This window comes from Notechis scutatus, chromosome 1, assembly GCF_049901735.1.
Source record: "Notechis scutatus isolate UNSWTSFEM ecotype Mainland chromosome 1, rNotScu1.2, whole genome shotgun sequence".
NCBI lineage: Eukaryota > Metazoa > Chordata > Lepidosauria > Squamata > Elapidae > Notechis > Notechis scutatus.
In genome coordinates this window covers 250,381,343-250,393,764 of record NC_142009.1, presented here as the reverse complement: position 1 = coordinate 250,393,764, position 12,422 = coordinate 250,381,343, and the positions used below count along the sequence as shown (strand labels likewise).

Genomic DNA, 12,422 nt, shown 5'->3' with positions numbered 1-12,422 from the left:
CAAAAAGAAAACTAATGTTAATCTTTTAACTGAGAGAAAAGCTAGTTGTATCTCCCCTAAATTATCAATGACTACTATTGCATGCCTGAAGTATTTGCTGACTAGCGTTAATTTAAATGTCAATGAAAATGGGAACTCTTCAGTTCAAAAGGATCTCAAACCATTTTCTATTACTATATTTCTATGGAATATTTTTATTTCTATAAATTATTTGAATTATTAACAGATCTGTTCTAGATACTTTTGTGAATTAATGTTCATGCTCTGGACAATTATTTATATTTCAATATTGTGATACAATCATTAATTGCATCTTTGAATTACAAATTTCATTTTAAAGTTTATTTCATTTCATTTTGTCACACATCAACTCTAAGGAAAATAATGCTTAGAAAAATAATGCTGAAGACAAACTTAAACGTACGCTTATCCAAGGAAAAGTAAACACCAGCGGAACCAAACTATTTCATTTCAGTATTTAGGATGATTTCTGGTTTGAAGAAACTGACAATTTTTGTATCAGCTAGAACAAAATTCATGAGATGTAACTTTATGGAGATCCTTTATTTGAAAGGAACATTTTTTTCTATTTTAAACTACAAAACAGCTTCCATTCATTCTGCCATAAATTAAAATGAAGAATAAGGCAGGACAGACACTACATGAGCAAAGTGAGAACAGTTTTTCAGAAATGTGAATTTAAAATATTTCCCCATTATAAGCTTTCCAGTTTTTAAAAATAAAACTGTCAAAATCCCCAGAAGAATTCAAGTGGAGTGTGAGGATACATCTGAAGACCAACCAAACACATGGCAAACACATTTTGCATGGTCTGTGTCCCAACGTGTAGTTTGCTGCCAGAACTCAGATTTGCTAGTTCATCTGCCTTTTTCCTTTTCTGATGAAAAAACAGCTGGTAAAAAAGAGGCACCACAGTAACAAAACAACCTCAGTTGCAAGATGCATGTTAGAAACTTTCAATTCTTTTTAAACATTTGATTTGTTGAAAGACAACATATTACAAGTCCTTTAGCTTCACAACTGAATTTGCAACATGCCTCATCGGATTCGCTTCTGTTGTCGTGCTCTGTAAATGTCATGAATTGGAGGAACCACTGATCCCTTTTCCTCATCATCATCTGAATCTTCGTTTGGTCTTTTGACAGATTTATTGAGAAGGGTATTATTTTCCAAAGGTCCATTCCCTTCCATTGAAAGGTCAGGCAAGCCTCCCGTAATAATCCGTACAGCTTCATCCACAGCTTTGGAAAAGGGAAGAAAAGAGTTCATTTTGTGAAAAAAAAAGTTTGCTCAATAGTTCTGAACATACACATGATTTATATTTAGAGATATTATAAAGTACATCCATCAGTAATTACGGAGAAAGGGATAGAATACTGTCTTAATATTTTTGCTCAAACGGTCATTCCCTAAAGTTAAGGATGAGCTTGTTTATATAATACCTTTAATCCAGCCAGCCACTGACCCAGTGAAATGACCTAACTGGGATCACCATAACCAGATCTATAGTTTCCCGTTTCCCAAACACAGATCTATCCAGTTTCTCTAAGAACGGTCCAGGTCAATCTGGCAAAGTTCCATTGTATCACCAGCCCAGAACCCATTGGCTAGGAAAGTAATTGTCTGGGATTAACAAATGCGCTGATATGGAACAGGGACAACACACTTCTAAAATGGAGGCCGGAGGAAAAACAACTTACTGTCTGGAAGTTTGCATCTTCTGACAATCTCCATGAGTTCATCCACTTGCACAAATGGACCCTGCACACACACACAAAAAAAGATTAGCCATTTAATAGGGACATTGACATAAAAGTATTATAGTTCAATAAATGTAATATTAATAAAATGAGGCAGTAAACTACCAAAGTCTTCAGAAGATTTAATTGTATTACAACTAACCTGAAAACACACAGGAGGTGGGAGAAGTTTCATTAGAACTACAGCAGCAGGTGGAACAGGAAACACACCACCAGGAACCGGATGTAAACCAGGAGCTAGAATACAACCACACAAAAATAACAATGGTTTTACAGCAAAAGTAAAAAGGCTTGATTGGAGTTTTGTGTATTTTGGAGATGAATCTTACAAGGCATCATATGCAATGAATAAAAATCTGAGATCAAATTAACTCAAACTTCATGCAGTACTTGCGTAAGAGTGAATTAGAAAGGCATTTTTAAAATAAAGTTTCAGTCAGAATATAGCAGAGAATTTCCCTTTTTATCTTGACAAAATTTAGTAATCCTCTTACGTGCTAAATGCCTTGGTTGAAATGGAATCATTTGCTGGGTATCTGGTTTTGGATATTCTGGCTTTCTGTCTGCTTCATCTTTTAGCACAGGTACTATAGAAGGTGCCACTACAGGATCTGGAATTATGGTTGATAGTTTTGCACGAGAGACATCCTGGAAATTGTATTGAAAGAAAGTGTTAATCCATTTGACTAAATTAATTTAAAAAATCTTTAAATGATGAAAGTGCAATGGACATAATGTAACATTATCTGTTAAATTACCTTATAACCAAGAGCTTTGAGTTCACTGGCAGAACAAGGGTACAGATCCATGAATTTATATCTGTCTACCAGCAAAGCTGTTTCTTTGCCCTCATATTCTTCCTTGAAAGCTGTAAACCTTCGTTTCTCAACTTTTAATATGCTAGCCAAGTCACCAATATTGCTTTCAAAGGCTAAAAATCGAGCCCATATTTCTCTGTATAAGAAAATACAGAAGAAAACAAATAACCCAATAACAATTCATACGCCCAACAAGAGACAGAAAAATCAAAATATAGAAAACATGCCTATTTAAGCATATTTCTAACTACACTGTCTAAAATAGTACCAATGTTTTTTGCAACTGTTCAATAACCAGCAGGTTTCAAATCCAATTTGAAACATGTTCACTAAAAAAAATATTTTATGTGTTGGTGGCTTGCTACTAATCAACTGCATGAGAAACTATTCTAATGTTAAATTTATTGTATACAAATACCAGTCATTTTTTTTCTTATAACCAAAAGGCATAGCAATTGCCCACAGGTTAATTTTAGCTGCCTCCTTTTTCTATAAAATGTTTATTTTAGATCCAGAAAAACTGATAACTGAATTTACTCTATAAGCTGCTCTAGTAAGGAAGGACAGTCAAAAGAAATAATTCTGTACTTAATATTGATTCAGGTTGAATGACAACCAGTCAGCTTATGTATAAAGTAGGACCATGGTAGAAGAGCTCTTTTAAGTAAAATGGAAGCAAAATGAGCTGCATGCATAGATTATACAATTCACTACATTTAGGAGCAAAATGGCAGACAAAATAGCTATTTATTAAATGTAGGCAAATGTAATCCACAAATGTACATAACTCCCCAGCACTTTGGCTCCAAAAAATAGGGTCCAAGTGGAAATCACTTGTTAAAGGGAATAGTTTTCAGCGAGTAAACACAGATGAGTTGGGGAAGAATGTACAGTGAAAGCCAGGAAGGAGGTATGATCATTTATGTATATTTGTATTAATCAAATTTATACATCACCGATGTCACTGTACAAGTGACAGTCAAAGTGCCAAAGCATGCCAGGTCAGATCAGAACACCATCAAAGCAATTGGGGGCATCCATAAAATGAATGTGCTACATTCTTTGCTTCTCTTAGTATGACTCTATTTACAAGTAAAATGAGAGATCACTTGCAGGAAGGAGCTTTGGTAAGGCTTACCCAGATTTCTCTGGTGGAAGGCTCCCCGAGGTCAACACACGTTCAAACAGGACTCTTGTATTATTATCCTCTATTTAAAACAGAGTTTAAAAGCAAAGATGAAAACACATAAATATTTGACTGATTTTTAAAAACAGAAATTTTTAAAGAATAATTTTAAATTTAAAAAACAAGGTTGAAATACTGATACAAACTAAGAAAAATACCAAAAGAAAAAAAAATGCAGACAGAAAAAAAGGGAAGAAAAAAATCTGTAAAAGAAAAAAAGGGAAAAAATACAGGGCAATGATTTCTTCTTAATTCAAGACAAGTAGTAACCGTTTCAGTAACCTATCACCTTTTCTATTGTTTCAATCTAAAATCTCTTCATCCCATACCTTTTAAAAAATATAAGAAATTATAAGAAAATAACTTCGATTCTTTGAAAATCCCTGTCTATTCCACATGGATGGAACAAAATACTAATGGTTGCCTTTCCTACATAAAAGCTGAGCAAAAGGGGCTTAAGGCTGAAAAGAAGCTACATAAACTTAACTTTTAATTACATATTGATAACAATTAAAGGTACTGTATCACACTGAAACAATCCAAATCTTAACAGAATAATTTAAAATCCAATTGTTGACAACAGCAGGGTACATAAGATCAAACAAATTGTTATTATTGTTATTATTATTTGTAAAAGTGTCATTTTTAAACTGGCTGGGAAGGCTGCAAATGGCAATCACATGACTACAGCATGCTGCAGGTGTTGTAAATATGCATTGGTTGCCAGGCACCCAAATCATGATCTAGTGAACACAGGGGGACAGGAACAGCCACCAATTCCAGGATTTGTCAGACACCTATTTTTTCAGTGCTGATGTAACTTCAGCCATTGAATTGGTCAGTCAGCAAGTGAGGACTCACTGTACATTTGACTATGAGGGGAGATTTAACCCAAAGTCTTCCTAGTTCATCTTTTTAGTGCTCTGTTATATACATGTCCGCTATGCAATCCATCAGCCTTTGTCTACACTCTCTTCAAATCAGATTGTGTATAATAACCCTTCCGGGCATAAATCCTGATGAAATAAACTTTTACAAAAACAAAGAAACACTAAAAACACAAAAATCCAGGTTTTTTTACCAGTTAATTATGTGTGAATGCCTGTACAATTAGCAATTGCCCAATAGTTACAAATTAGGTGCTCAATTTTGGGGAAAATTTTTATTTTGTTTATACAAAAATGCTTTCTAACATTTTCACTGCATTTAGGACAGTTATAAGAAATAAATGAATATTATATTCTAATGGAAAAAAGACACAGTGAATTATAATCTCCAATTTAGTAACTTCTCTGTGTTCCTGGGACTTACCATTCAAATGAGAAAGATAATCAATATATGCCAAGACATATTCTGGAATGTCTCCATATTTCTTCAAGCCTAGCTCAAAAATCTTAAAAGCCACTGACTTGTCCTGTGAATTTAAAAACGTTATTAGTCAAGTAAAAAATGAAACATCTAAAAAACTAATATAATAATTTCACTCACTATAAAGAATTACCTTGCTACAATAATATTCCATCAGAGCAGCTGTAACATAGACATGGTGGCGGGTACGGGCATCTTCTCGTGCTTTCTTAAATATCATTCGGCCTGATTTTATACCTTCTGCTCGCCTTGCAAATTTCATGTACTGAATATAAACCTGAGGAATGGATAATCTTTTAGCTGCAGTGCAGTATAAAGAGATCTATGCTTTATTACGAATGTGGCTTGGTTGCACATTTAAATGTTTGTATTTTGAAATTCAAGGTAGCATATATATTTAACATGTTTTAGTTCTTACACATCCAAAACGTAACATGTAATTGTTTAAACTCATATTGCTTCTCAAATTCCTTGAGGGGCAAACCCGAGCCTCACATAGCAAATAACTGATATACAATTCATTGATCAAAAATCTCCACTACCATATTGCTCAAGTGACTGGCCCTAGAGTTGGAATTTTAAGTCACATTGCTTTGCTGCTTCTCCAGCTGCTATCCAAATTGCCAGTAACCTTTAGGGCTGTGAATTTTGCCAATGAATTGTTTAGGTTTGCTTAGATGTGGAAAACCTGGTTGGCTATTGGGAATTCCCCACTCAAAAAAGTGTCCATCTGGGTTTCAAGTGTAGCACCAACCATGATTCTAAGACAGGGCAGCAGGGTTGCTATTGTCACTTGAAAGATCCTGACAGCTCTCGTAGACTTATTGATCAAATTGGACTTTGGTGATCAATTGGGATTGCTGCTGCTGGACCAGCTTTGCTTTCAGAGCTGCTCAATTTTACTGGATTGACAGCAGAGTTTCCCAGACTTATATTGAAGGACTTCAACCTGCTTCCCCTGGGTATGGGGCCAGAAGCAGCTTGGAACTTCATGGTCACTATGAAGCCATAGTTGCTACCTTGAATGAAAGGGTCAACAACACCTCTAGATTGGGCTGTATCTATGTAAACTCTTTCTGCTTGTGGATCCCAGAAAATATCCCTGGTTTTCAGAAAGCTCTGGAACTAAAACAGCAGCAGAAATGTCTAGGATATTTCTGAAACAAAACTAAGAATGAATCTAATCAGGAATGTGATTATTTTTCCCCTTAATTGTGTCTTTAGGTAAAGATAGCCATCTAGAGGTCCTGTTCAAAGTGACCCAGTCTCTCTTAGGTAGGGATGGGCCTGAGGAATAGCTGCAGGACAACTACAAAGATACCTGAGGCAGATAGTCACTAAAATCCATTCTGAATTGGATTCCAGTTGTGCAAGTGCTTTGAAATTGCTTGAGGCACAGTCATATGGTTATATGAAAGAAGTTTAAGCCTGTTGGTCTCAAGGATGTGGACGAATCTATGGCCTCCTGTAACTTACATCCGTGTCCCTCCTGGCTGGTTAAGGCCTCTTGGGAGACAACCTGTGATTGGATCCAGGCAGTGGTGAAGTCATCCTTGAGGGAGGAGATGTTCTGCCGCCCTTAAATTGGTGGTGGTCCACCCCATCCTCAAGAAACTATCCTTGGATCCAACAGCTCTGGAAGATTTTCACCCTGTCTCCAACCTTGAGAAGGTGGTAGGCTTGCAGGTCCAGAGGAACCTGGAGGAAATAGATTATCTGGACCCTTTTCTGTCGTGTTTCAAACTGGGCTATAGCACTGATACAGCATTAACTGTATTTGTACTTGACCTACAACAGAATTAAGATGGGGGTGATGCATCCACCCTGACCATGCCTGATCTTTCCTTAGCCCTCAATACCATCAATCATGAATTGGCTTAGGGGATTGGGTGTGTGTGTGTGTGGGGGGCAAACAGTGCTGTGTGGTTATGTTCCTCCAAGTCAGTTGGTTTTGATGGGGAGAAATGTAGCCCTAGATTTCTGATTTTCAGGTTCCTTTAGAGCTCTACCCGCTCTATGCTTCTATTTAACATGAAACCAGCACATGAAGCCATCCATTAGTAAGAGTGTACGTAACATCAGTATGCTGGTGATATATAACTTTACCATTCTATCCTTGGTGAATCAAATTATGCAAACAAGGTTCTTTCATAATGTCTGTAGACTGGGGAAAGAGTCTGGATGGGAAAATAACAAACTTCAGTTCAATTTAAGCAAGATTGAGTGGCTATAGGTTTTAATGCCTCCACCCCTGCCCCTACATCTATAGATTTTTTATCTTTAGTTATAGGCGGGATTGCATTCTCCCAGACAAAATTAATTGTCTCACAACTCCAAAAATTGTGGTTGTTCCAACACTGGAGGTTTTTAAGGAGAGGTTGGACAACGATTTGTCTGAAATGGTATAGGATTTCCTGCTTGAACAGGAGGTTGAACTAGAAGACCTCCAAGGTCCCTTCCACCTCTGATAATCTATTATTCAGTGCACAATTTGAAGGCCCAAATTGGACTTGCACCTCCTGCTTGAAGAGCAGGTTGCAGCTGTGGGTAAAAGGGCCTTTGAACAATCTCATTAACTGTACTCATTCCTGGATCTGGAGACACTGTTCACTTGTCACTCATGCCTTAGTTACCTCTTACTTGATTTCTGACATGGGACTTCCTGTGAAGACCATCCAAATACTATAATTTCTTCAGAATGCAGTGGCATGAATAGTTATGGGTGCACCTTAATGCGCCCATGTAACATTCCTGCTTTATGAACTACACTAGCCTTCTATTGGCTTCTGAGTGCAAATTAAGATACTAGTTATCAATTACAATGTTTTATATCATGTTATGGTGGTTTTATGTTTATTAGTTATCTTCCTTTACTTTTCAATCCTATTTTGGCTGCTCAGCTTTATATGTAGTGAACTGGGCAGCCAGATAAAACTGTTTAAATAAATAAACAAAACCTTAAACAGCTGAAAAAGTTTGCATCACTAGAACTTATTTTTGAATATCATTCTTCATGTATGTATTACAAGTTAAATAACAACAATAACAAATTAAACTTGGATGTTACTTGACTCTCAACAACTCTGGGTGGCTCACATCAAACAGAGAGTATAATAAAATCAATAAAAGATAAAAAAAAATATCTAGATATTATGAAACTGTTATTTTGGTTTTTTACTTTTTTTGCTAGGATATTCTAGCATTCTTGATGATGCTGTTAATGCTGTTAATGTGAATGTGAAATTATTGTTAACAGCGATTCTACTTGCTATTCTCTTTAAACACATGTTGAAACAACATGTAGTATTTTTTATATTCCCATCATTATAAGCATAGGAATAAAATCTTTATCACAATGACAAAAAAGCTGAAATAACATATAATTGATTATATAAATTGAGGATTACAAAATAAACACAAAGAAAAGGTTTTTAAAATGCCACTGAGAGAGCTAAGCCAAGAGAATCGAAATTGGGCAATTTTTTTGAAAGTTGAAGTACTAGAGATCAAACATACCAAAGTGGGATCAATGTCTTCAATAGCCAAGAGTCTATTATATATGCTGTGTACTTTCTCATATTTCATACGACTCTGCACAAATTAAAAAAATATTTGATTAGTTTAGGCCCAAAGTGACCAGCATAATAGTGTGACTGTATTTTTATCGAGATTAATGAAATCCTCCCCTATGTTTAGAGATTGTAAAGTTTGAGAGAATAAAGAAATGTTTTGATTCACCTCTTCATAATCTGCATACGCAAAATAAAGAAGCATGTTCTTTTTTAATAAAGTGCTGATTGCTCTTTCATAAATATTTGCTGCTTCATCACTGAAAAGTTTAGCATTGTTCATATCCTAAAAGAAGATCAAATAATGAAAAGAATTTGTTAGGCAAAATAATTAAAAAGGATAGTCAGAAAACAATTTTTAGCCTTTTAAGCCATGCTCACTGGAAAAATTATACTAGCATTGTAAACTTAATTGGACTGCATATCAGAAACAAGCAAACTTGACAGATTTCTAATTAGATATTGGAATTCATCATATATATACATTGGCTGCAAACATTTATGTCATACAAGTAGTCCTTGGGTTACAATAACTTTTTTTTGCAACTGTTCAAAGTTACGATGTACTTACAACAAAGGGCATTTACAACTGGTTCTTCAAGTTTTGGTCATTACAACACTTCTGCAATCATGTGTTTAAAATTCAGATGCTGTTCTCAGTTCATGAGTATAATCATGTGACAGCCACAGTCACATGATATTAATTTCAAGCAAAATCAATAGCAAAGCCAGCAGATAGTTGAAAATTGCTCCCACATCCACTGCCTTTTTGCTCACCCATGCTCTGGAATTATTGCCCATGGCACCCCCCACCAACCCCCTTGGTATCCATGCATCTGCCTACATCTGATTGCAGCCCACCACCCATGCACTGGAGTATCTATCTGTAGAACCCTCTGCCCTGCCCTAGTGGACCTCCCCTTCAGCACTAGAATGCCCGCTGGCCTGCTTTCCTGGGATTTCTGCCTCTTCTCACTTAACAACTTGCATGGGTCTGGGATTACAATAGCAACTGGGACTGCCGAAATTGCAGTCTCACTAAGCGATGTGGTCATGTGACATCACCCCTTAGGATCTCATTATTTAATGATGGGACTTCCAATTCAATTGCCATTGTAATCAGAAGACTATCTGTAATAAATTCACAATATTGGTTACTTTTGTTTCCATACAATTTTTCAATTCTTTAAACCTGGATTAACATATTAAGTCAACTTGGTGTTATACTGTATAAAAACAGATCAATTTTAAAATAATTAATAATGTTAATATTAAATAACAATGTGTAATAAAACACATAGATAACACAAAACAATGTGTTATCTATGTCAGTAGTGTGCATGCAGATATTTCAACATTTTTTCTTACTCCTTTCTCAGCTAGCAGCTTGCTGGATTGTTCAAGATATTGTGCAGCTTCGTACCAGATATCAGGATGATGACCCAATACTAAGAGGCATTGTTCATATGCAAACATCACTAGGAGAAGACACAGAGACAATATTTATTTGGCATTTTGCAGAACAAATTATTTCTTATTTAAATCACAATGTTTCTTCAAACTCCTCACTAACCAATTTTGCATTGTCTGATTGAAAAATCACATAATATTGTTCTTCAATAAGTCTGTGAATTTGAGGGCATTCTCACAAATGTACTTGTTTTGTATTTTTAGTAGTATTTTTTAACATTTAAAATTGTTGATGAACCAAGCAACATCATAGTATTTAGCACACACAGGAATCATTCTTATATCCTTTAATCAAAGCAAAGGTAGATTTATTCTTTTATTCCAAAATTATCAGATTCTGTTTGCAAATGCCATGCAATCCCATCATGGAAGTGATCTGGGCAGTAAGATAAGACTTAGCACACAACATAGTGCTCTAGATTTAGAATCTAGACTCTTATCAAAGTACCGTATATGCCGGCGTATAAGACGACCCGGCGTATAAGACGACCCCCAACATTTCCACTCAAAATATAGTTTGTTATATACTCGCCCCTTTTCCGCACGCCTTCCACTTTTGCACTTTTTTTTTTGAGGCACTTTTGTCTACCGTGGAAACGAATCCTGTGAAGCCAAAAGGAGCAGCCAGCCTTCTCCCAGCTCCAAGGAACGAGGCTCGCACCGCCGGGCTCCGCTGAGGTATCCGGCTGGAGCTGTCAGGAGTTGTTACCGCTGGCGCGGCTCCGCGCTCCAGTCCGCGTTGCCTCGGGAAGGAAAGGCAAAAAGGAAGAGCCGCGGCTTTTGCCTTTCCTTCCCGAGGCAACGCGGACTGGAGCAGCGAGCCGCGCCAGCGGTAACAACTCCTGACAGCCCCAGCCGGATACCTCAGCGGAGCTCGGGCGGTGCGAGCCTCGCTTCCTTGGGAGCTGGGAGAAGGCTGGCTGCTCCTTTCGGCTTCACGGGATTCGCTTCCACGGTGCGCAAAGTGCCTCAGCCGCGGGCAGCGCAGTGCTTCCCAATTACTATTTGCGGCGTATAAGACGACCGGCGTATAAGACGACCCCCAATTGGAGGCATCTTTTTCAGGGCAAAAAGTCGTCTTATACGCCGGCAAATACGGTATCTGAAAAGCAAAAAAAAATGAACTTACCTCTCTTTGTGATGAGGGTTTGGTCTTCAGTACGCAGAGGGTTACTCTTTTCCCACTGAATGTATTTTTTCCACATGTCTACCTGCTGTGCTTCTTGTGGAGTATTTTGTGGTGGGACAGAGGGAGCATTACGGTCCAAACCTTTCATCACAGTCTCATACTCCTAAACGATAGGTAGATACTACAACAGTTAAAACAAGACAAATAATTCAATAATGTGTTTTGTTTTTAATATTTGAAAGTTGTTGTATCGGACACGTATTGCAGTAAAATGTATTCATTAAAAGGAAAACAAAAATCCACCATTATCCGTACCTTAGCAACACGTCTAGCATTCATATAATCTCTACTACGATCTTCAATCATTTTTTTGGCTAAGTGGATATTGATTCCCTGAAAGAAGAGAACAAGCTGTTAAACTCTGAATAAACTATATACCTGCAGAGGTTCACTCTTAAGTATTTTATTAAACGAAGTTACATATGGTATACACACAGCTCCCTTTTTATGACCCTCTAATACTTTAATTCAGGGTAGAATCAGGGCGAAAGGATGGAGATCAGAGTTTATTGGCCAGATGCCCATCCTGATGCCATGCAGAGTTCACACCAGATATTTTTTCTTTGCACCCTGGGGAAGAAATATCTGCCACTACCTAGGACTGAACTCTCAACCTTCCAAGTGGGAGGCAAGCATCTTCATCACTAGGCCACTATGCCGTATGATATATACAGCACAACTATAACGTGAGAATTTAAAAGAAGCATGACCAGAAATGTTCATAATTAAAGAACACTTTCAAAAATGTTGACTAGACCAGATTTCTTGTAAAAGGAAGGTAGGTAGGTAGGTAGGTAGGTAGTTAGGAGGGAGGTTTCTTTCTTTAGATAAAAAATAAGTTTCAGTTTTCAGTTGTTTAAATAACCAGTCACTGATTGTCAAGTTAAGGTATTCATATTGTTATTATAACTGCTACATAAACAATTCATATTAACTCCATCAACTTCTTTCAACTTTTGGAGACTGAACCTCCGGTGGCATTTCCATCGAAGACGCACCAGTAATCGCGATCGTGCGCGGCTTTGATCTATGCGTGGCCTG

At 36.9% G+C, this 12,422-nt stretch overlaps 1 protein-coding gene across 1 annotated transcript in view; it reads right to left on the bottom strand.

Moving 5' to 3' along the window:
- Nucleotides 1-549: 549 nt before the first annotated feature.
- Nucleotides 550-12,422, bottom strand: part of CSTF3 (cleavage stimulation factor subunit 3) — a 57,959-nt gene continuing 46,086 nt past the window's right edge. The window contains exons 9-21 of the mRNA XM_026664800.2: nt 11,637-11,714; nt 11,322-11,484; nt 10,091-10,200; nt 8,892-9,008; nt 8,670-8,744; nt 5,287-5,430; nt 5,097-5,199; nt 3,738-3,807; nt 2,540-2,735; nt 2,276-2,429; nt 1,924-2,018; nt 1,722-1,782; nt 550-1,262 (exon numbers count right to left, since the gene is read on the bottom strand). Of these exons, the coding sequence (XP_026520585.1) occupies nt 1,060-1,262; nt 1,722-1,782; nt 1,924-2,018; nt 2,276-2,429; nt 2,540-2,735; nt 3,738-3,807; nt 5,097-5,199; nt 5,287-5,430; nt 8,670-8,744; nt 8,892-9,008; nt 10,091-10,200; nt 11,322-11,484; nt 11,637-11,714 (1,569 nt within the window). The 3' untranslated portion in view covers nt 550-1,059. The remainder of the gene's footprint in view (nt 1,263-1,721; nt 1,783-1,923; nt 2,019-2,275; nt 2,430-2,539; nt 2,736-3,737; nt 3,808-5,096; nt 5,200-5,286; nt 5,431-8,669; nt 8,745-8,891; nt 9,009-10,090; nt 10,201-11,321; nt 11,485-11,636; nt 11,715-12,422) is intronic.